This window comes from Hipposideros armiger, unplaced genomic scaffold, assembly GCF_001890085.2.
Source record: "Hipposideros armiger isolate ML-2016 unplaced genomic scaffold, ASM189008v1 scaffold_119, whole genome shotgun sequence".
NCBI classification, from domain to species: domain Eukaryota; kingdom Metazoa; phylum Chordata; class Mammalia; order Chiroptera; family Hipposideridae; genus Hipposideros; species Hipposideros armiger.
This window is the reverse complement of record NW_017731469.1, coordinates 3,285,581-3,309,291: the sequence shown is the minus strand read 5'-3', so window position 1 is coordinate 3,309,291 and position 23,711 is coordinate 3,285,581. Positions and strand designations below refer to the sequence as shown.

General features: G+C 40.4%; 1 protein-coding gene across 3 annotated transcripts in view; it reads right to left on the bottom strand.

Moving 5' to 3' along the window:
- Nucleotides 1–23,711, bottom strand: part of EDA2R (ectodysplasin A2 receptor) — a 60,345-nt gene that overhangs the window by 15,926 nt on the left and 20,708 nt on the right. For 2 of the 3 annotated variants that reach the window (XM_019647965.1, XM_019647968.1), the window contains exons 3-4: nt 9,308–9,374; nt 8,333–8,460 (exon numbers count right to left, since the gene is read on the bottom strand). In XM_019647965.1, the coding sequence (XP_019503510.1) occupies nt 8,333–8,419 (87 nt within the window). In that variant the 5' untranslated portion in view covers nt 8,420–8,460; nt 9,308–9,374. Of the gene's footprint in view, nt 1–8,332; nt 8,461–9,307; nt 9,375–22,224; nt 22,279–23,711 lie in introns of those variants that run through there. The other variant, XM_019647967.1, reaches the window with a different exon arrangement.

Genomic DNA, 23,711 nt, shown 5'->3' with positions numbered 1-23,711 from the left:
GGCCGGCCCAAAAGCTGGCCTTTTTAATGGGTCATGCTGAATAACTGGATGGCCATGTGAAAAACAATAAAATATGGTCCATTACTATGCATCAGAATCAATTTTAATGGATAAAAGGTGTTAAATATAAAAAACAAACTTTCTGAAAACTATATAGGTAAATTCCTTTTCATTCTGGGGGTAGAGAAATCTTTCTTAACTACACTCAAAGGCCAGAAGCAATAAGGGAAAGATAGATTAATTTACTTACATAAAATTTTTTTTAAAGTTTTACAGGGTAAAAGATTCATACGCAAAATCAAAGGACTAATGGATGACAAACTGGGGTAAATATGATGCATCTTATATCACAGATTAAAGATTAATATTCCTAATATATAGAACTGGTAAATTTTTTTTAAAAAAGCAACAATATAGAACACTAAGCATACACTTCATAGAAAAAGAAACATTAATGGTTCTTAACCAGATAAAAGATACTCTATCGCACTCATGATGAGGGAAATGAAATACAAAATTATATTGAAGTATCATTTTTAACCTATTAGATTGACAAAAATCCAAAAGTTTGACAACATGCTCTGTTGGTAAGACTGGGAAAACAGGTATATTGATGGAGGTGATGCAAAACGGTACAGACCCTATAGAGGGGAATTTGGCAATATCTAATAAAATTACATATGCATTTACTGTTTAACCCAGCAATCACACATTTAGAAATCTATCTACATTGCAATGACAAAAATACAAAAAGGGACATGCATGAGGTTACTCACTGCAACACTATTTGTAATAGCAAAATCGTCCATCAAGAGCAGACTGGTTGAATAAACTATAGGAGATACATGATAGAGTATTTTGCAGATGTAAAAAGAAATGAGGACTATCTATATATAATGCAATGGAATGATCTCCTACACATACTGTCAAGTGGAAAAATTAAGGTAGAGAAGAGCATGCTATCATTTATCTTAAAAGTAGGGGTAATCTTGGTTCAAGTACACACACACACACACACACACACACAAACACACATACCTGCTTATATTACAAAAAGAAACAAAAGAAGAATATATCATAAAACTACTCATTTAAAAAATGGTGAGGAGGAGAATTACCTACAAGGGGAAGGAAGGAATAGGTTGGATGTGACAAGGATAGAAGTTAGAATTTGTGAATATGCTTTGTTTTATAAATTTGACTTTGGAAGAATGTAAGTATTTCACATAATTATAAAACAATGCTAAATTGAAATAAAGCCATCCTTAAAAAATTAAGTGAAACAAAATAATCTAAAATGAATGAGAGAGAAGTCTCTCTCTCTCTCTCTCTCTCTCTCTCTCTCTCTCTCTCTCTCTCTCTCTCTAACATGCTATCACCATGCCTGGCACATAGGAAGTCCTCAGTGAACATTAGGCATTGTTTCCATGGGAGGCAAGTTTTTACAATATTAAGAGTATTGGAATTAGAGGACCTGAGTGTGACTCCTCACTTGTTCACTTGCTTGAGAAGAGAACAGCGGGAACTAACTGCTAGCATTTTTGAGAATCAACCATGTGTCAGGCACTTCTCTTTGTTTTATTCATTAGTTTGTTATTTCAGAAAACATTTATTGAGCAACTACTATTCTGGATGTTGTGACTAAATAATTGAGTCAATTGGACCAAAACTCCTGCCCTCATGGACTTATATTCTTATTTATTATCTGGAAAACTCTATAAGGTATGCATTATCATCTATGTTTTGCAAATAAGCAAACTTAGGTACAAATGGTTGTGTCACAACAAGTGCCCCAGTCTGAGAAGCCTCTTCCCTGAGGCCCTGAGACTCTACATCCACAACCGGAGACACCAGGTTGTAGGGGGTACCAGCAAGGAAGATCAACAAATGCCCAGTCCAAGAAGCATCTGTTTCCATGGGTCTGAGACTCTAATCCCACACTTAGAGACAGGTGGCTATGGTGCACTGGCAAGGAGCATCCTACCACAACCAGCAGTCTGGCCTGGGAAGTATTCTTCCTCTCCACAACTCAGAGACTTCCTTCTAATTCAATCTAGATGCACCAGTGACCTGGCCTAGGAGAATTCCTTCCACCCTTCAGGCAGCACCAGCACAGAGGAGTGAAAGCCATGGCAGCACCAGATAAACCGCACAGACCCAAATCATACCACAAAGGCCCTGAAAAATAATTTCCGTTAGAACCACCCTTAAAAAACGTGGGCCAGGACCTGTGTGCTAAACCTAAACAGATGACTGCCTCCTAAAAGAAAAGATTTAAGTAGAACCCCGAGTCACCTAACAGAATTGACAGAATGTCTAAGATATAAAAATAAAAATCTCCTGTCATAACAAGAATCAGGAAAATAACAACACAAATGAGAAAAGGCAATCAACTGACACCAACACTTAGATGAATTACATGTTTAAATCATGTGACAAGTATCTTAAAGCAGCCATCATAAAATGTTTCAAAAGCAATTACAGGGCCGGCCGAGTGGCACATTGGTTAAGAGCTGGCTTGGTATGCAAGCTCTGAGCAGCAGGACCCCCGTTCGGATCCCACATGACGGCCAGTGACGCTGCGCCCTCTACAGCTAAGATGGTGAACAACAGCTCAACCTGGAGCTGGGCTGCCATGAGTTGCCAGCGACGGCACAGGCTGTAGTGGGGCTGCAGTGGGCTGCCATAAAGCTAGCGTGAGCGGCCGGCAGCTGGAGTGAGCTGCCAGGAGCTGCCATGCGCGACCTTCCAGAGGCTGGCGAACAATCTGCCTCACCTGGGAGAGCACAATGATAGCACCAACATGGGCCAGTGAAGCGACATCCTCCACAACTAGACTGAAGAACAAAAGGACAGCAACTTGTCTGTTTCCTTTCCCCGATTCCCCAATAAAATCTTTAAAAAAAGCAATTACAACTTATCTTGAAACAAGAGAAATTAGAAAATGTCAGCAAAACAATAGAAGTTATAAGAATATATAATTTCAGATAAAAATTATAAAAATAAAGTACATTAAAACAAATTTTAAAAACTCAGAGAAAGGGCTTAATAGTAGAGAGGAGATGACAGATGATGGAATCACTGAACTTGAAGAGAGAACAATAGAATTTATGCAATCTGAACAATTCAATTCAGAGAAAACATATTGAAAATAAAATGAATAAAGCCTATGGAGCTGTGGAATAATAATAAAAGATCAAACATTTATATCATCAGAGTCTCACTAAAAGAAAAAGAAAAGAATATGCTTTTGAAATTTTTTTAAAGAAATAAAGGCTGAAAATTTCACCATTTGGCAAAAGACCTACAGATTCAAGAGGATGAGCAAATCCCAAATAGAATAAATTCAAAGAAATGTACAGCAATATACATTACAATGAAACTTCTGAAAACCAAAGGCAATGAAAAAATGTTTGGAAATAGCCAGAAAGAAATGACATTACCTAAAGACAACACCAATTAAAATGACAGTAGGTGTCTATCTGAAGTGATAGAAATCAGAAGGAAGTGGCCAACATTTTTGACATACTGAAAGAAAAGAATTATCACAAGTACAAATTTCATAAGGATAGTGAAACTATCCTTCAGAGATGACGAGGAAATAAAGACATTCTAAGGCAAAGGAAAACTAAAATAATTTGTTCGTAGTAGAGATCTAACCTTTAAGAATGGCTAAAGGTAGATTTTCCAACAGAAAGGACATTACAAACAGAAAGGGAATGACAAAAGGATAAAATAATTTTGGAGCATCAAGGAAGAAGAAAAGACACTGGGATAGCAAAAAATATGGGTTATATTTAACAAACTGTCCTTCTCATGAGTTTTATAAATCATGTTTAATGATTAAAAGAAAAATCACAACACTCTCTGGTAGCCAAGAAAATAATATTTAAAAGTGGAGAAAGTAAAGAAACATTAATGGAAGTAATGTTCTCAAAATGGTAAAATGTTGCTATTAGTGGAGTGTTAAGGCACACGTATGTGTGTATTGTAATACCCAGAATGACCTCTAAGAAAACTACACAAAACCACTACACATAAGTCAAGATGGAATCCTAAAAAAAAAAAAAAAATGTTCAAGTAACCCACAGGAAGGCAAGAAAAGAAAGACAAACAGAGGAACAAGAAACAGAAAACAAATAATAATAATAATAATATAGCAGACATAAGCTCTAACATATCAATTATTACCTTAAAACCTTAAATATACATGGTCTAATTACCAATTAAAAACAGAGATTGGCATATTGGATAAAAATAAACACTCCCAAATTTACCTCAATAATGATTTTTTTGAATAAATGAATGAATCTTTGTTAACAAATTAAAAAGGAGCAAATTATCATGAAAAACTCAACAAAAAAACAACAATCCAATTAAAAAATGGGCAGAGGACCTGAATAGACATTTCTCCAAAGAGGATATACATGTGGACAATAGACATATGAAAAGATGCTCAACATCACTATCACCAGAGAAATGCAAGTAAAAACCACAATGACATATCACATCACACCAGATAGAATGGCTGTCATCAACAAGACAAATAATAACAAGTGTTGGAGAGGCTGTGGAGAAAAAGGAACCCTCATACACTGTTGGTGGGAATGCAGACTGGTGCAGCTGCTATGGACAGCAGTGTGGAGGTTCCTCAAAAATTAAGACTAGAATTACCATATCACCCAGCAATCCCTCTCCTGGGTATCTACCCCAAAATCTGAAAACATTTACCCGTAAAGATATATGTGCTCTAATGTTCATTGCAGCTTTATTTACGGTGGCCAATACATGGAAACAACTAAAGTGTCCTTTGATAGAGCATTGGATAAAGAAGATGTGGTATATACACAATGGAATACTATTCTGCCATAAGACAAGATGAAATACTTCCATTTGCGACAACATGGATGGATTTTGAGAGTATTATGCTAAACGAAATAAGTCAGAAAAAGTCAAGAACCATATGATTTCACTGATATGTGGGATATAAAACTGAAAGCAACAAACAAGACAAAAAAAATGCAGAAACAAAAACTCATAGACACAGACAATAGTTTAGTGGTTACCATTGGGTAAAAGGGGAGGGGGGTGGTAGATGAGGGTAAAAGGGATCAAATATATGGTGATGGAAGGAGAACCGACTCTGGGTGGTGAGCACACAATGTGATATATAGATGATGAATTACAGTCACCCCAATAAACTTTAATTGAAAAAAAGAAAAGAAAACGAAAAACTATACTGAGTATCCTTTTTCTAATTAGGAGGCAAAAGAAATTCTTCTAAAAAAATCAAAACCCTGAAAATTGTTTTGCTAGTAACTGGTTTTATAACCAGAAAAACATTGATCTTCTTAATTAATTTTACTAATCTAGTATAATTATGATACAAATTTTGATGCTGATTGTGCTATAATAGTATTTATTTATTATAAATAAAATATTAATGTATAAAACATAAGGTATTTAACTGAAAACTACAATCAAAAATGGTTTATCCTGGTATTGTAAGATATATTAATTTTGGAATGTACTAATAGATGTCATCAAATTAATATGTCAAAAGGAAAATATGTGAAATAGTCAAAAGATGATAAAATGAGAGAAAATTCAAAACCATTTGTACTTTTAAAAATCTTATGCATTATATAAAATATTCTAAAAATACTCTGCATTCTGCTATATGTCTCCCTACTCAGGTGCCTTCCTTACATGAGTGAAGAATGAGCAGTAAACAATGAATGAAACAGAAAAACAAGCAATCAGAAACAGTTCTCAAAATCGGAAATGCAAATAGACAAATAAACACTAAAATATTGGTATTTTCCCTATTAAAGAGTGAAACATTTTTCATAAATTCCTCATAAATTAGTAATTAAATGTTACAAAGGGAGGCATAACACTAGTAGATGACAAAAGCATGCATTTATTCATGTGTGGTTAGGCTTTAGGGATATAAGAATTCCATGCACTATTGAAAATAAATGTAATTATAATAGAAAGTAGTAAGAAATCAGTAGTCTTATCTGGTAATAAATTGAAAGAATCTTAAAGTCGTATACATAATTTAGCATGGTAATTATACTTCTAGAAATATATCCTGAGGAAATAGTGTTGATTCTCTGTGAAGAATTATTTGCAGTGATGTTTATAATTCATGACTGTACTTTTATTTATTTTCCTGGTGGATATTTAATTATTTATTTGATATTTTTTATTAGTTTCAGGTGTACAAAGCAACATAATGATGAGGCATTTTCACCCCCACAAAGTGATAACCCTCCCAAGTCTACTACCCCTCTGACATAGTACATACCTATTACAATACCAGTTACGAGGGTACTTTTAAAACTACGTAAAAGTAACTATAAAAACAAGGCTGTGTCAGATGCTGTTATTTGCTTATCCAAAAGTCACTGCCCATTTTTTTCTGTTACTAACAGAACGTTGATTTCATTCTGGGTGGCAAGCTGACCAGTCTCAACAACTGATCCTTGATTGGTCTTAATCAATCATGGCAAACCCATTTCCATTTGGCAGGTACTCATTTCCTAGCCTCCTTCCTAGCAGTGTAAAAATGCTTACAGCACCCGGTTCTGGCCCATATGACATAAGGGGAAGTTTGCTGGGAGCTTCTATGAAAATCCTTTTTCCCTAATATAAGTCAAGATACTTCATCCCTTATTCCTGACTTTGACTATGGTGTAAAGATGTGATACTTTGAGTTGCGACAACCGAGGGGCCACTAGCACAAGGACAAAACAACAAGGTGCCCAAGATGATGGATAAAAAGAGCCTGGGCCCTTGAGGAAGTTGTTGACATGCCCAACCAACCACAAGGCTCCCTCCCTCTAGATTTCATTACCTAAATAAATGTGTTTATGGTTCAAGCTGCTAAGTGTTATGTTACTTTTAACTTAGTACATCCCAACTGAGTCAGCGATGAACTAATTTGCCCACGGCAAAACTGGAACTCAAATTTGTGTGCATCTGGCTCATATTTACTTTTACTGAGCCACTGAGACTTTGAGCAAGTCGCGTATCCTCTTTGAGTCTTAGTTTCCTCATCTAAAACCTATGGGGCTGATAACACCTTCTTGGTGGGACTGAGAGTCAAATGAGATGATGTGCTAGACAGATATAAGCTGTTTATATATAAAGCTTTTGAAGGAGCACAGTATTGCAATTTTCTCAGAGCTTTCCAGTGGTGCTGAAATAAATGGCAATCATAGAGGTGCTTAGACAAATGTACATTTCCTCATGGGCCACTTCTTGAGAGTTTGCTAACAGCAGTTTGATAGATAGAAAGACCTATTTTCTCCCTTGGAGAAGTTCAGATTTGGAAATATGGACAGCTTTACAGGTAATGACCATGTTCGTGACAGGATCATTTGTAAGAGATTGTTCTTATGGGAGTGGTGAGACTTCTCATCAGAAAGATCAATGTGATATTTAAAACAGCAGCTAACTCCTCAGGTCCACCCTAATGTCCAGCATGACCTAACAGCTGAGACTTTTCCTTGGTCCTGGGATCCCTTATCAGCCTGACAGGTACCCCACTGTGGTATAGAATGTTATGTATTAAGAGTTCGAATTAGAGCTAGTGCTTGTATCTGTTGAGATCTCTGAGCCTCAGTCTCTTCTTCTGTGAAATAGGGAGGTCGGAAGGAGGTAGGCTAAATAATTGCTACATTTTCTTTCAGCCAGAGGATTATGTCACTCTCCTGCCCCACACCTTCCAAAGGGTTCCTGGTGCACTTAGAAACAAATTAAAAACTCTCATCATAGACTTCAAGACTACATGGTTTGGCCCACACCTCCCTCTGTGATCTCGCTGTGTACTACCTTCCTTCTCACTCACCACACGTTGGCTGCACTAACCTTCTTCCTCTTCTTTGAACATGCCTAGTTCCTTCTCACCTTGGGACGCTGCCATGGGCTGTATCCTTTCCTCAGAAAGTACCTCAGCCTTCCTTAGTTCTTCTCTTTCCTGTTCCCCACGCCTGAGATCTAGTTCCTGAACCCCAAGTGGGTGGGCCCTGCTTTATTTGACAGATTTCTCTAATGACAAATAGTCTTCTTAGGCCTCTTCACTCCACCTCTCCTATTGAGATACCCCGTTGTCTCAAGGAACTCTCCTCTAATCCTGATCTTGCCAGGCTGACTTCTTCCTGGAGGTGTGACCGTTATTGTCATAATCTTTGGATCCCATGTTTTGCCTGCTGAACTGGATGAGCCACAGGTGGGGATGATTTTCCTAATCCTGGACTCTCTCAATTGTCAGGATGGTTCCTAAGATGTAACAGAAAAATCTATCCCATTCAGGGGAACTTACCTTGGAGAGCTCTTCTCCAGGTCCACACAGTTGGCAAGTGACACACCGTCCCCATTGATCCCAGTACTCATTTTCTTTGCAATCCATGATGGGAGGACTGTGGGTCCAGGATACGAAACACTAGGGAGCTAGTGGAAAAACATTGCAAGGTAAGTTGTAGCTTCCATATCACTTGGTTTACGTGTCCTGTCCTCTTAATCTAGTCTTCGGCTCTGAGTTAGAGGGGTTGAGAAAACCAACCTAAAATAGCTAATGCTTATGTAGTCCTGACCGTGTGCCAGGAACTCTTTTAAATGTTTTACATGTAATCATTAATTAAATCCTTAAAACAACGATAGCCGGGATTATTTTTAGCCCCAGTTTGCATATGAGGAAACTGAGACACAGAGGCCAAGGAATTCGCCCACGTTCACACAGTTAGTGGCTATACCACTTGGTGAACTGGAAAGAGAATAAGAGAAGAAGCTGGCTTTTGTCTAGGGGAGTAGAGAATATCCACAATTTCTCACATACGGCAAGCTTTTAACAATTTAGAAAGCACTTTCACATCCAGTATTATTTGTTCCATGCAACAGTCACGTGAGGAAAGCAGTATAGCGATTATCGTCTTTCTGTTGTGGCTGAGAGTGCTGAAGCATGGCTCTCTTTTGCCAAAACTGTCTTAAGTACCTTTAAGGACCACTACCTCTTCTTCTGTCCTATGCAGAGTGGAAGGGGAGAAGGACCCAGCATGAAGAAATGCCCTGGTGCACTAAGGTGTAGAGGAGAGGACATATTACTCAGATAACAGTTCTTAGAATACAGAAGCATAGGGCAGTAGCACTAGCGTTGGTCTGAGATATGGGTTCCAATCCTGGCTGTAGGGTAACCAAACATCCAGGTTTGCTCAGGAATAATAGGAGTCCCCAGGACATGGGACTTCCAGTGCTAAAACTGGGACAGCGTCCGGCAACACGAGATGGTTGGTCAACTTACCTGGCTCTTTTTTCAACCTATGACCTTGGATGAGTCACTTAATCTTTTCTGGCCTCAGTTACTTAATCTGAAAAAAAGGGGACAGTATATTCCTCATCCACCTTATATACTTCTTTGGAGAATTAAATGAGCTGAGTAAGGTCCATCAGACCACTCTGAAGGCTTTGAAAAGCTATGCAAAATAAGGCGGAGTTAAGTATGCAGACAGAGAGTTCTCTACAAAGATGAATTTTAATGAGGGAGACTCAAGTAATTGATGCACGGTAATTGGACTGCTCAAAGAGAATGCTGTGGTGAGATTCTTTTGCTCCCTCCTTAACCTCATACCAAGGCAAATCTCAGCTGGCTTTTCAGAGTACTCAAAGTCCTAAGAGGGTACTTCCAGTCAGAAGAAAGGATAGTGTACATGTGGACATTGAGAGGCCATTGCCCTTCCCCTCAAAACTCCCCAGTGGCAATGGAATAAGTTATCTTAGTTGGCATGCTTGCTTGAATGCACCTTTCTCCACCATTGACGAGGACATTCTTTTCCATTCCTTGATACTGGGGACTACACAATCCATTTTGTACAAGCTAAAGATGCCTCCTCCTGTGTTGTTTTGATTACTGGCCTATAGTGTCAGCCTCGATACGTATATGCTCCCTTCCCTAACCACCCTCCTCATTAAAGACAAAAACCCAGCAGTGGTCTCATAGCCCTCATGACAAGAGAATTAAGTGTCACGGGCACAGGGCCAGTATACTGGTCTGAACAACACCCCTGTATTCTTTTCTTGCCCACAAAAAAACAAAAAAATGTTGGCAGGAGCCAAAGAGCAGCCCTGCCCTGGAGATAAGCTCCTGACATAGGCATCTGAAATCTCCATAGCAGCTGCTTCTGGCCTTTGGGTGTCTGAGACACCCTGTTTTGTGTAGTTTCCAGAGCCCCATCCATCTAATAATCATCCTATGTCATGCATCTTAGCACACACCTCTAACCCTGGCTTTGAAACCTATGCCTGGGCAAGGTTGGCTTATTGCCAAATCACCACATCATGACCTAGAGAATGAATAGACTGCTTTTCCCCTTCTTTTTTGTCAAACTGTTTATCTAAAGCATACAAATTACATTCCCTTTCATTATAAGTTTAACAAATTATCTTTCTTAAAGAAAACAAAATCATGTAGGCTCTGGCTTGTTCTGAAGAAGTCAGGGCATACAGCTAGAATTGTGTCATTATCCACGGACAAAATCAGACCGTACGATTATGGCAAGTTCTTCCCTGTGGTCGGCATTGTCCTGTGGCAGACATAACTGCCTTTATATTTGAAGGGAATAATTAGGTTTTGATAAAAGCAGAGTTACTCTGAGGTGTCCCATAATCGCACCTAGATACCCTTCTAAAGTGTCATAGAGGATGTGGCTGAATACTCCAAACTGCTGGATAAGTCAGCAATATAGACAGGCCAATACATTTTTTACATAGGTTTACACTCATATGAACACTATCCAGATAAAAATACAGAAACTTTCCATTACCTCAGCAGGATCTCCCATGCCCCTTCCCAGTCAATACCATTCCCTTTACCTAAGTCATTTATATCCTGGCTTTTTTCACCATTTTTAGTTTTACCTGCGATTGAACTTCATATGAATTGGATTCATACGAGAGTACTCTTTTGTTTCTGGCTCTCTTTGCTCAATGTAATGTCTGTGAGATTTATCCATTATGCTGTGTATTGCAAAATTTGTTCCTTACCATTGCTGTATAGAATCCTATTGTATGGCTATTCCATAATACATATATACACTTTTGGTTGGTGAACATTGGGCTATGTCCAACTTGTGGCCATTATAAATAAAGTTGCTATGCTATGGTCAATTGACTTTCAAAATGTGTGCCAAGACAACTGAATGGGAGATGAACAGGCTTTTCACAAAAGATGTTGTGACAACTGGCTATCCACATTAAAAAACAACAACAATCAAATTGCACCCTTATATCACACCATATGCAAAATTAACTCAAAATAGACCAAAGCCCTAAATGTAAAAGATGAAACTATAAAACATGTAGAAGTGTTTATTAAAAGAAGACAAAAAAATTTAATACTTTTTAGATTTATTTTCTTATAAGAAAATATAGGTATAAGTCTTTGTGACCCTAGATTAGGCAATGCCCTTTTTTTTAAAGATACAACACCAAAAGCACAAACAACAAAAGAAAAGCAAAGATAAATTGTACTTAATCAAAATTTTAAACTTTTGCACTTCAAGGGACACTATCAAGAAAATAAAAAGGCAACCCACACAATGGGAGAAAAAACTATACCATAGCTACTTATATGTAGAATGCATAGAGAAATTTTACAACTCAACAATAAAAAAGACAAATAATCCAATTAAAATGGGCAAAGTATTTGAATATACTTTACTCCAGGAAGATACATAATTGGCCAGTACATATGAAAAGGTGCTCGATATCATTAGCAATTAGGGGATGCAAATTAAAATCACAATGAAATCCCACTTCATACCCACTAGGGTGACTACAATAAGGATAAAAAGGGGGGAGGTGATTAAGTGTTGACAAGGATATGGAGAAATTGGGACCCTCACATATTGCTGATGAGAATGTAAAATGGTTTACACTTTGGAAAATTGTTTTGCAGTTCCTCAAAATGTTTAAACATAGTAACCATGTGACCCAGGATTTCCACTTTTATGTATATACCCATAAAAATTGAAAATATATATCCATACAGAAAAATGTACATGAATATTCTTAGCTGCATTATTCATAATAGTCTCCAAGTATAAACAACCCAAATATCTATGAACTAATAAATGGATAAACAAAATGTGGTCTGTCCACACAATGAAATGCTATTCAACCAGAAAAAGGAATGAAGTACTTGATACATGCTACAACATGGATGAACCTTGAAAACGTTATGTTGAGTGAAAAAAGCCAGACACAAAAGGACACATAATATATGATTCAATTTAAAAGAAATGTCCAGAAAAGGGGCTTCATAGATAAAGAAACTAGACAAGTAGTTGTCAGGGGCTGGGGGAAGGAGAGAATGAAGAATGCCTGCCTAATGTGTATGAGTTTCATTTTGGTGTGATGGCATGATCTGGAAGTAGACAGTGGTCATGGTGGTACGACTTTGTGAATATGCTAAAAACCAGTGAATTGTACACTTTTAAAAGGTGAGTTTTATGGAATGTGAATCATACCTCATTTTTTCAAAAGCTAGTTCTTCAGCTTTTTCTTTAATACTATGAACTACCCGTATTATCCAATAGACATTGTAAGTTAACCCCCAAATAAATCTCTTAAAAAGCTATAATGAATATCCCTATATGTGCGTCCAACAGTGATTTTTTTTTCCATGCAATTTTAACCCAAATTTATCTAGTAAGTGCTGTTTGGGTTTAACCAGAGGGGCTGATAAGTGGCAAAATTAGTAGTGTGTCTCCTTATTTCATCTGTCTCTGTCATGTGGCTGTTCTCCCTGCCTATCCACCTGTCCTGATTCCACCCCCCCCATAACAAAAACCTGGAAGAGTAAGAATGAAAGTAGACAGGGAAGAGGAGAAGCAATGAGGCTGGCATTAATTATAATCCCCCTATTAGCTCATTGTGCCCTGAATGATTGATGGTGGCCAAGTTTCTGCTGGATGTAAGGTGCTCAGGCTGCTGCCAGGCAGCTGCCTCTGGCCGCAACTTGTGGCTGCAGCTCTTCTCAACTTGCACATGCCTGTGGGGTGAAACATACACTCTCTATCTAGGACGGGTGGGCAGGACAGGATGACAGGGCTAAATTAAGAATTTAGGACTTCAGGGAAGATATTTGCTTTGCCTGGGCAGTGCAGGAGGTGTGGGATTAAAGAGGGCGAGGAAGACAGCAGCTGGTCCACGCCCTGCCCATTCCTCTCCTGTGAGCCGACTCAGTGCCCCACGTGCCCCGGACTGGGAAAGCTCAAAGCAGCTGCTCAGCCTGGCCTCGGAAACACTACTTTCTTTGAAAAAGCAAGCTTCTAATCTGTCCAGTGCCTTTATCATTTCCAGATGTTTGGCCTGTAATCTAGATGTCGCTTTATTATTTGCTGCTGGCTCAGCTGTCCCCTTCCTGGCCTGGCCCAGGGCCACTTCTAGCCCAGCTGTCTCTTGCCTATAACCTGCTTGCAAACTATCAAACAGCTTACCTTCTTTCTGCCCCAGTATGTGTGAGGTTTGCATTCCTCAACGTGGTGAGTGGTCCCAGGCCCAGTTCTGCCATCGGAAGCGTGTTTCTCCCCAGTGGTGGACTCAGGGGCCCCATTTGTATGGTGAGGGTTTGGCCAGTCTTCTTGACTAGTGGTTCACACTACAGGCTACAACTTGAGAGCTTCAAAAATACTGATACTTGGGTCCCATTCCTGAGATTCTGTTGTAATTAGTCAGAGGTGTAACCCGAATCTTGGAATTTTAAAATTCACCAGGTGATTCGCATGTGCAGCCCACTTTGAAAATCACTGTTTTAAGGGCTCTTTTTGGCTCTTGTCTGTTTTGCCTAAATATAAGGTACAGTCAGAAAAAGGCTCTTTCTGTTCTCCTGCGTTCAGAGGGAACTTGGTGAGGGATTAACGTGGGTTCTACCCATTTTTTCCCCTCTAGAAAGAATGAATGATAAAGATAAAGAGGCCGAGTGATTCTTTTAAAACATATTAGATCATGTCATTTCCAACTTCAAAATCCATTGATGGCTCTCCACTTTACTCAATAAAACTAAAGATCTAATAATGGTCAATGATGCCCTAGATGATCTGCCTCCCCTCCTAACGCATTGCCTCTTAGATCCCATAATCCACTGCTCTTCCTCCTAGCTATGCTGGCCTCCTAGCTATTCCTTGAACTTACCAGGAATGCTACCACCTTATGGTCTTCACACCTGCGATCTCCTCATTCAGGCATGTCCCCCCCCCCAGATATCCACGTGGCTTCCTCCCTCACCTCCTTCCCTTCTTTGTTCTTATATCATTGTCTTAGTGAGCCTTCTCTAACAACTCCTTTAAAAGTGCAACTTCCCTCCATATTCTCCATTCCCTTTTCCTATATCATTCTTCTCAATAGCACTTATGACTATCTGATACACTATACATTTTATTTACTTCTTTATTGCCTCTTCTTCCCCTGACTAGAATGTAGTGATCACTACTTCATCCCCTGTGCTTAAAACAGTGCCTGGCACATAATATGTAGTAAATAAATATTTGCTGGATGAGTGAATGGAAAACCTACAAAATAAAGGTAACAATCTTCTGCCTGAATGAAAGGTTCCATAGTTTTTAAAAGGTTTCATATCAGTTAGCTCAATGGATCCTTACAATAATCCTACAAAGCAGGGATTATTATCACCAATTGATGGATTTTTAAAAACAGGTTCGAAGAGAAAAGATTCCCCTAAATGTATTCAACTAGTAAGAAAGAAAACCAGAATTCACAGGTAATTTAAGATCCATGAATTTAATGTGCTTTCCAAGGCAGTAGTGGACTCTAAAATATGGAATGGAGGTCCTCTTAGCCTGTCAGTGAAATTTGATTTTTCTTCAGCAATATTTTAGGTTGGCCAAAAGGTATTTTCTGAATGTTAATCTGACTTTGCTTTCAAAAATGCCTAGACAGAGTTACCTCCCAAGCTTTAGGAGATAAAGGCCAGCTCAAAGGTGGTAGCAACAGGAATAGAAAGGAAGTGATGGTGGGAGATACAGACCTCACAAAGAAAGTCAATAAGAGCTCACAGTTCCATGGATGTGAAGCCAAGGGAAAGACGAGTCAGAGAAGATTCTGAGGGTTTCTGCCTGGAAAACCCAGAGAACGTCAGGGCCATGACGAGAGTGAAAGAGAAGTTGCTTTTTGGAAAAATAAGACAATATACACAGCTTTTCAAACTATTTAAGTATGTAGAGTTGGAGCGGACAGAGGAACATGTCAGTGGTGGTGCCCAGCAGGCAATTAAAATATGTAGAACATTGGCTGGGACTAGACATAAGTCAAAGCATAGAAAAAACCAGGTCATGCAGGCACATCAGAATCATCTGGGGAACTCTGAAAGAATACCTATATCCTAGACCATTAAATCAAAACCTCTGGGAGGTTGAGAACCACTGGCCAAGATAAATCATGATAAATCATGGCAGAGGTTTAGATGAGCAAAGAAAAATGCCAAGAATAGAACATTGAGGGACATGCATATTTGAAGCCAGAAGAGGAAGGGCAGCCAGCAGCAACCAAGAAGGGGGAGACCAGGAAAAACGACTAGAACCTGGATAGGGTAGAGCAGGACAAAGTTTTAAGAAGTAGGGGTTGTTGGTACAGGGAGGTGGAGGAGCATCAGAACTGGGAATGCATTATAGTAATACCTCGGTTTGCGAGCACAATTCGTTCTGGAAGCAAACTACGTGTATTGCAAGACATGGCTCATTGACCACTTTAAAATGTATTAGAAATGTTTGCTCATCTTGCGGAAAACTCGCAAACCACGTCGTCACTCACAATCCAAGGTTTTATAGTATTTTGATTTTATTTTGCAGGCATGTGATAAAAATTGTCTTTTAATGTTCAAGCATATTATAATAACAATAGAAATAATTCAGAAACCACAGGTGGTCATTACAGTTTTTAACAGGCTTCTCTTTCCATTTCCAAAGTGGCGGAAGAATTTCAACTGTTAGTGTAAGCAACATCTGCTTGAGTAATGTCAGGATTAGTATATCAACAGAGGAGAACAAATGAAGCTGTGCGAAATTACAGAAGCTTCACCTATTTACCTTGTCCTTTATTTGAGTATATAAAACAACAGTGCCTTATCAAGAATAAAGATGCTGGGGTAAGAAAACAAAATATTAAAAAGCAATTGTCAGTTTCGGGTCAAGATGGCAGAATAGGTAAACACTGTGCTCGCCTCCTCTCACGACCACCTCAAAATTACAACTAAACTACAGAACAACCATCATTGAGAATCACCTGAAGTCTAGTTAAATCGAAGTCCTACAACTATGAACATACAGAATAAGCCACATTGAGGCTGAGCACCTACATAACAGATGGGATGCTCCTCAATTTGTGAATCTTTCAATAAAGCCAATTAGAGCATTATAAAAACAGCAATTGTCACTGTACAGAGACAATTAATAGCCAATTGAACTGGGCCATTTCCATTCAGCCAAAAGCAAATGCTAACCATAAGAGTTAAATTTTCTCTCCTTCAAAACATGTGTGAGCACACATATTCACAACAAAACAGTACAAACCTAAAAAAAAACAAACATAACTTAAAAGACTGTAAATTGAGGTGGACAAAGAGCTAAAAGTATATAAATATTTGGCTAGTGTCTGGCAACGGCTGAGAAAGAATTGTGAAAGGGAGAAGAGAAAAGACTATGTAGCCAAGAATATAGTGATATAATTAATAAAACAAATGGGATGGAATTAAAGACAGCAACCTTTGGGCTGATTGTGATGGGAAAATATCCTTTAATGATTGCTGAAACAGTGTTCCCAAGTGGGAGCAAAGGCACAGAAACTCCCCTGGATGATGTTCAAGGGAAAAATGAGACAATGTATGTGAGAGTCCTCTGGAAACTCGGGATTGTGCTACACATGTGAAGCGTTGCTATGATTGTTGTTACCATCCCACCCAGAACTGGGAAACAAAGGACACTGGAGACAAGCCACAGGCCAGACGAACACAACCAACACCTGAAACCAACGCTCTGCTCCACTGTGGTCCTAGCTAAAGTGAGTCACTTATTCTTGTGCCAACCACCACCAGATACCATGAAATTATGGTATCATCAAAAAGTAGTGCCCCCACCATCAGCACTGAGAGTGGCTTTTCATTTACTTCTCAGGGAAGTTATGCTTTTGGCTGAGTTGTCCCAGCTGGGAATTGAATTCATGGTATCATTTTTTTTTTTGCAGGGCTGGGGACTGGATAAAACTCAGTCATATGCACTGATTTCTATTAACGGCTTTTGTTTGGTCTTGCCACACATTCTCTCCATCCTGTCCAATTTACCAAGCAATATGGAATAGCTGTATCTCTCTGAAGATGTCAGTAAGAACAGGGCTTTTCCTCCCATAGCAATTTAAATTCTATCAAGTACACTATCTTTTCCTCATATGCCAAGGAATAAAATATCCTAAAGAAGCAGCATACAAGTGGATGGAGATTTGCAAGCATAGCTCAGGACTGCTTATCCTTCCAGTAGTAATGGGAGAATCAGTCCACAGAATGAAGCCTGCCTGTACAGGGTGAGTAGTGATACTAAAATATTCCTTGCGTTTTTTTAGGATGCCCAAGTGGGATAATAAAAGGTACAAGACCTGCAGGGTAGTGGGGGAAAGGCAAAACTGATATTATAAGAAGGCTATGATCTCATATGAAGGTGAATATTCTGCAAACAAATTTACAAAATCCTACAATCTTGGGAGTTAGAAAAGAGTTTAAAACTCATTAGTCCCAGCTTCCTGTTGTCGAATAAAAAATACTATCCAACTCTACTTGAACTCTTTCAATAACACCCAGCTCAGAACTCATAAGACAGCTCATTTCATTATGGTTTATTTTTTCTCCTAATTGGAAACAGGTTAAAACTTCAAACCATCAGATAATTGGAAACATACTGTCATGGAATCCCAAAAGGATTCTTCAAGATAACCTGCTCCTATTCCCTGATGATCCTGATGAAAAAAACCTGAGGTCCAGAGCGGGGATATAGATTTTTCCAAAAAGATTCTAGCCAGGAGTAGAATCTTCAAATTCAGGGTCCAGTGGCTTGTTTATTTCCCATAATTAAAGAAAGGGGTAGGCCCAAGTTCAGGACTGATTACTCAATGTATATTACCAAGGCTCTAGCTTCTCCCTTTTTTTTTCTGCACTCCCAAATCCTGATCCTGGCTTATTTTACCCTCAACAGGAACAATTCCAAAGGGTGGGCTGGTTCAGGGAGAGGTGGCCTATGGAAGGAAAGTGGGGCTGCCCACTCGTCTTGGCTTATGCACATGATGACTAACAACACCCTGGAAGTGAAAACATTTTACTCTCTGATTTCACCATTTATGTTACAAGGAAATTCTTTATTTTTGAGACTATCATGATGCATTTTAAAGTATTTGAGGGATATTATAACCGTAGCCACTCTGGGATAGGAAGAATGGATTTCTGGTCACTCAAAAAAATACTTGACAAGTACCTTCTATGCTAATCATTCTGATAGAACTTAGTGACAAGAGGAAAACCCAGAGACGAATAAAGCATCTCTCAACCTTTAGGAAATTATAGACTTGCCAGAAACACAGAAAACATACACAGTTAACTCTAATCCAAGACAAACTATATCCATCTTCATATCTCCCATGAGCACAGAATAATATTCCTTCCATTTTACAGACTGATGGTGAAACGGATTCACATCCCTCTTGTTAAGCACCCAAGAAGAGAATTGATGGGTGTGCTAGTTTCCAGAAAGAAAGCAGAGAAAAATAGCTTTTGCTTCTATACAAGCTTCAGCTTTGGGGAATGGCTCCAAAAGATGCCTGACTCTATGCAGGAGGAATTCAAGTGGACTATGTCAAGAAGACATCTAAAGGAGGTGTTTTGGCCCAGCTTGTGTTCCTAGGTGGAGAGCTATTGCTTGATTCTCCTCTGGGACTAGGGACTTTTGTCCCTAGTTTCTCTAAATGAGTTCCTTCAAAGAAGGAATAATTAATATAAGGTAATTAGAGGATCCGTTCTCCTCTTGTCCCCTTCTCTAGTGCCAAAGGTAGCCTAATTGCTCAGCCTGTACCTTAAGCCAAAGAACTGTGAAGTAAGAAAAATCTGGTTCCCAGTTTTGGCTCAGACACTTCATAACTAAGTGATCTCCATCCAGCAACTTTCATTTACTCTGGGCCTGTTTGGTCATTTGTACAATTCAGAGAACATCTACACCTTCGTAGTTGGGGTGAGGAGTCAGTGGCATGATGGATTTCAAAGTACTTGGCATATGGTAGGAACGTAAGAAATAATAAATGACCGAGCCAATGGTGACATTCACCCATTCTGTTCCATTTGCAGTGTTTCCCATCTCTTTGAAGTCACGACCATTGCCCCCCCATTTATAAAGCTCCAAACCTCAGTCTTATCTGACTTGGTTCCATGCCATAGGAGAAATGCTGGGAAAGGAAGATGCAGGAAGATCTGTCTCCGGTCTTCTGATCTCTAAAACACTATCATGAAGGAGAATGAGAAGACCGCTCTGAGTGGCCCCAGGGAAAATGACTGGGACCTCTGGGTAGAAGCCCCAGGGAGACTGGATTCAGTGTAACAAAAGGAAGAACGTTTCAAGAGTCACGGCTTTCCATGCAGGGAAACTACAGTCTCAGAGATTACTAAGCACACCCCTTCTGGAAGCGTCCAAGGCAGAGACTATCAAGCATGTTTTAAAGTAAAGCCAATTGGGGTGAAAAAACATTATAATTCATGATAGTTTACTACGTGACAAATAGTGTGCTAGATACTTTACAGGGATTATTTCTTTGAACTCTCCCCCCCCCACCCCCAACACAAAACTATGACATGGGTACTACTCTCCCTGCTTTTCAGCATAGAAAACTGAGGCTCAGAGGCGAGGAGTATTTCTCACTGGACTTACTACTAGTATTATAAGTGGGTGGGAGGAAAAACTCTTTGCTGTATCAAACTGGTTGGCACTAAATGCAGTAGTACCTCAGTTTTGTGCAAAACATAAAAATTCACATTCCCCACCCATACTTCTAAATGCCCTACGGAAATCCAATCTTGGCTGGGATTGACAGATAAATAATATGCTTAGGATCACAAACAGAAGGTAAGCAGCAGACTCAGGGTTTATACACAGCTGTGTCTAAATCAGAAAGTGGATATCCTTTCTACTGCACTATCCACAGACGTGGATGGAAGTGGGACAGGAATGCACAACCTTTCAAAGTCTAAGCCAGTTCCAAGAGATTCTGATTCTCTCATTCCTCTTTTTCAATCTCATACAATTTATCTACTTCTAAATTCTACAGATTCAACTTTTGTAATGCCTTGTTAAATGCATTGCCTTCTTTCTATTCCCACAGCCACCACCTCAGTTCCAGGATCATATCCCCTCTCTGCATCTGGTTTATCCACCTCCTATCTTTCCCTATTTTAATCCAGCTGACTCATGTTTACCAGATTATTCTTCCTGAAACACAGATTTGACTTTTTTCTTTCGCTCAGAAACTTTCAATGTCTTTCCACTGTCTGCCGAATCAAACAGAAAGCCTAGCATACAAACTTCTTCCAGTTTGCCACCAACCTAATCGTGGTCGCTAGAGCTTCCTCATTTCCCTCAAATTGTACTCTGAAATCCAGTTCAGCCCTGAGCTCCCCTGCCTCCAAACAGTTGTTCTTGTTTTCTCTGCTTGGACTGCCTTCTCTCCTATCTCCACCTGTTGAAATCCTATCTGTGTTTCATGGTCCATCTTAAATAATAATAATAGTTAACATTTATTGAGTGCTTATTTTGGTCCAGCCACTGAGCTAAGTGTGTGCAAGTATTTTGCATGGATTATCTAATTTAGTCCTCACAAAAACGTGATGAAGTAAGCTCTATTATTATCACCATTTTAGCCTAGAGTAAATCAGAGTTCAGAGAGGGGGAAGTAATTCTACTTGTACAATGTCACACAGTTTATAAATGGTGGGAATGGGATTTGAACTCACAAAGTCTGGCTCTGGAGCCCTGAAAGGTGTTACAATGTTAAAAAACAATCACAAAACCCTTTCTGATTTTCCCTGGCTCAGCCTGATATGATCCTTACGTGATAACCTCAAAGCATTCTGACTGAACCTTTAACCCTATTTTGTGTTGTATTTATTTGTTTTTATAACCATGATGAGAGTGTCAGGTCTCAGTAAGCACAACCTGTCTTAAGCACCTCTCTGTCTCGCACAGTGGTGGCACAGAGTAGGTGCTCAGTGAGTTTATGTTGAATGGAAGGTATGTTGGGGTGAAGGAAGGATCAGGAGAGTTATGTAGGGGAAGATGCCCCTCACTCTCCTGTCTCAACCACCCTGCTTAACATGCCAGCACCTGTCCAAACCAGACCTTGTAGTCTCTGCTTTCCCAGCCTAGTTTCTGACGGGTCTCTTCTTGTCCCCCAGTTCTCACAGCTGCCCCAGCCTTGGCCAGTGTTTGGGGTAAGGCAGGATCAAAATATCTCTGACCTGGGCTTAGCTTCAGGAGCGAGGGATCAAGTGAAACCCAGCCGGGTGGGTGAGAGGACAGACGAAAATCCCCCAAATAGAGCCTGCATGCTCTTTACACAAGCCCTGACTTGCCCAACGGCCACGTGGGTGGGCTGGCAGCTAAACTCCCCTCGGGATGCTTCACATGTCTGATCTAACCCCTCCCTCCCTCCCTTCCCTAAGCTCTCAGCCTCCTTCTCTTCCTTATCTCCCAACCTCAGATGCTCAGGGTGGCTGAATGTGTCCAGGCATGTTCCCAGAAGCCATGGGAGTCCAGTAAAAGCCTACACAGGGAGGAAGCGGCTGCCCAGGCCATCTGGGCATTAGCCCAGGTCCCAGTCATTGTAAACAGGAACCTCTGGATACAGATGGGTGGGCTGACAGACCGCCACGGGATGCTTTCCCCGCCATTCTGACTTCGTAGAGCCTTAATCGGGTCATCCAAATGATTCTGAACTTCCACCCCGATTTTCTGCAGGTCTGAGCTGTCCTGCCATGCCAAGTGGTGTTCCCATACTCACCCTGTAAGTGGATGGATAGGTAGATCTTGCTCAGCAACATAATTACTGTACAAATGTGCCTCAGCGCAGGCCAGACATCCCACCAAACCCCCACCCTTCAGCCCCCAGCCTGCATACCACACTTACAGTAGATGAAATCCTTTGTAATCAAAGCTCCTCTCAGACTCATTTCACATCCACGTGTAGCAACAACAGCCCAAACCCGTCCTCTTTTCCTTTCATGTTACACCTACTTCTCCGCCTCCACGAGGCTCCCGAGGCAGCTATTGGACTGCTCAAGTGTCTAGGCATGGCTATGCAAAGAAGTGCCGCCCCTGAGATGGACTCTGTGGAGACGGCGGAAAAGGGGAGGAGCAATCAGTGACCAAGCCACTCCTCTGGCAGGAACTAAAAAGCTTCAGAGTTGAAGCAGGGGTGAGAGGGGGGATGGGCAGAGAGTCAGGTCCCGCCTAGTCTGAGGTCACGTGGCTGGAGGCACCTTGCGGATTCCATTTCTTGTGACTATTTCGCAGTAGGATGCAGCTCAGTGCCTCAAAGTTAGCAGGCTTGGAGTTTGACAGGGAAAATTAGTGTTGGAAAAGTAACCATTTTCAGACTCACAGAAAAGCCACTTCCCAGCTCTGGCCCTGCCTTCTCCCCACCCCCACCCCCATTACTTTCAGAAAGATAGGTAGAATCTGGACAGGAGGAGGAGAGGAGACATATAGCAGAGGAAACACTGCTAAAAATCAAGAATTGGATTGTGAAATCACCATCTCTGGGTTCCAGAGTCTCTGTGCAAAGGAGGGATCAGAGCGGATAGCTTCTAAGGGCTCTCCCAGCAATGACAGTCTGGGAGTTTATGAGTCTATGATCTCAGAAGCAGCAGTGAAGAAGTCCTGGAATGTTACTAGGCCCTGACCTTGAAGAATGAGCAGAGGAACTGGGGAGATAAGACAGACTAGATAATCAGAGAACAGCACACAGAATAGAATGAAGGGCCAAACAATGAAGTAAAGGCTAGAAAGGCAGTGAGTGGCAGAGAGAAGAGAGGGAGAGGGAGAAGGAGGGAGAAGTGGGGGCGGGGGAGGGCGGAGAGAGGGAGAGGGAGAAAGAGAGAAAGAGAGAGAGAGAATAAAAGAGAGAGAGAGAGAGAGAGAGAGAGAGAGAGAGAGAGAGAGAAGAGAGAAGAGAGAAGAGAGAAGAGAGAAGAGAGAAGAGAGAAGAGAGCCCGAGAGAGCAAGAGAGCGAGAAAGAGAAAGTAGCCAGGTAAGTCGAATACTGTTCAACAGATTGGAGGTGAGGAGTGGGGGATATAAAAACATTGAGGAGCAAATAGCATTATGGGTAGAGGGAAAGGAAAGTTTGAGCCAAGGCATGGGGGAGGGGACCAGACAATGTGACATGATCTGAATCTAAGGGGCCCAACCTGGCGTGGGCAAAAGCTGTGTGCTAGGAGTTTAGGCTGGAGTCTCAGTACAGGAGCTCCGAAGCCTTTCATGGAAAAAAATGCTGGATAGGGCCTGAGGTAACTTTGAATAGGTCCTGAGTGAACTCCACAGATGCCCCCTTGTTAGAACTGGGACCAGAATGTGGCATCTTAGAATGCTGCTGTGGGGGCCGGTCGAGTGGCG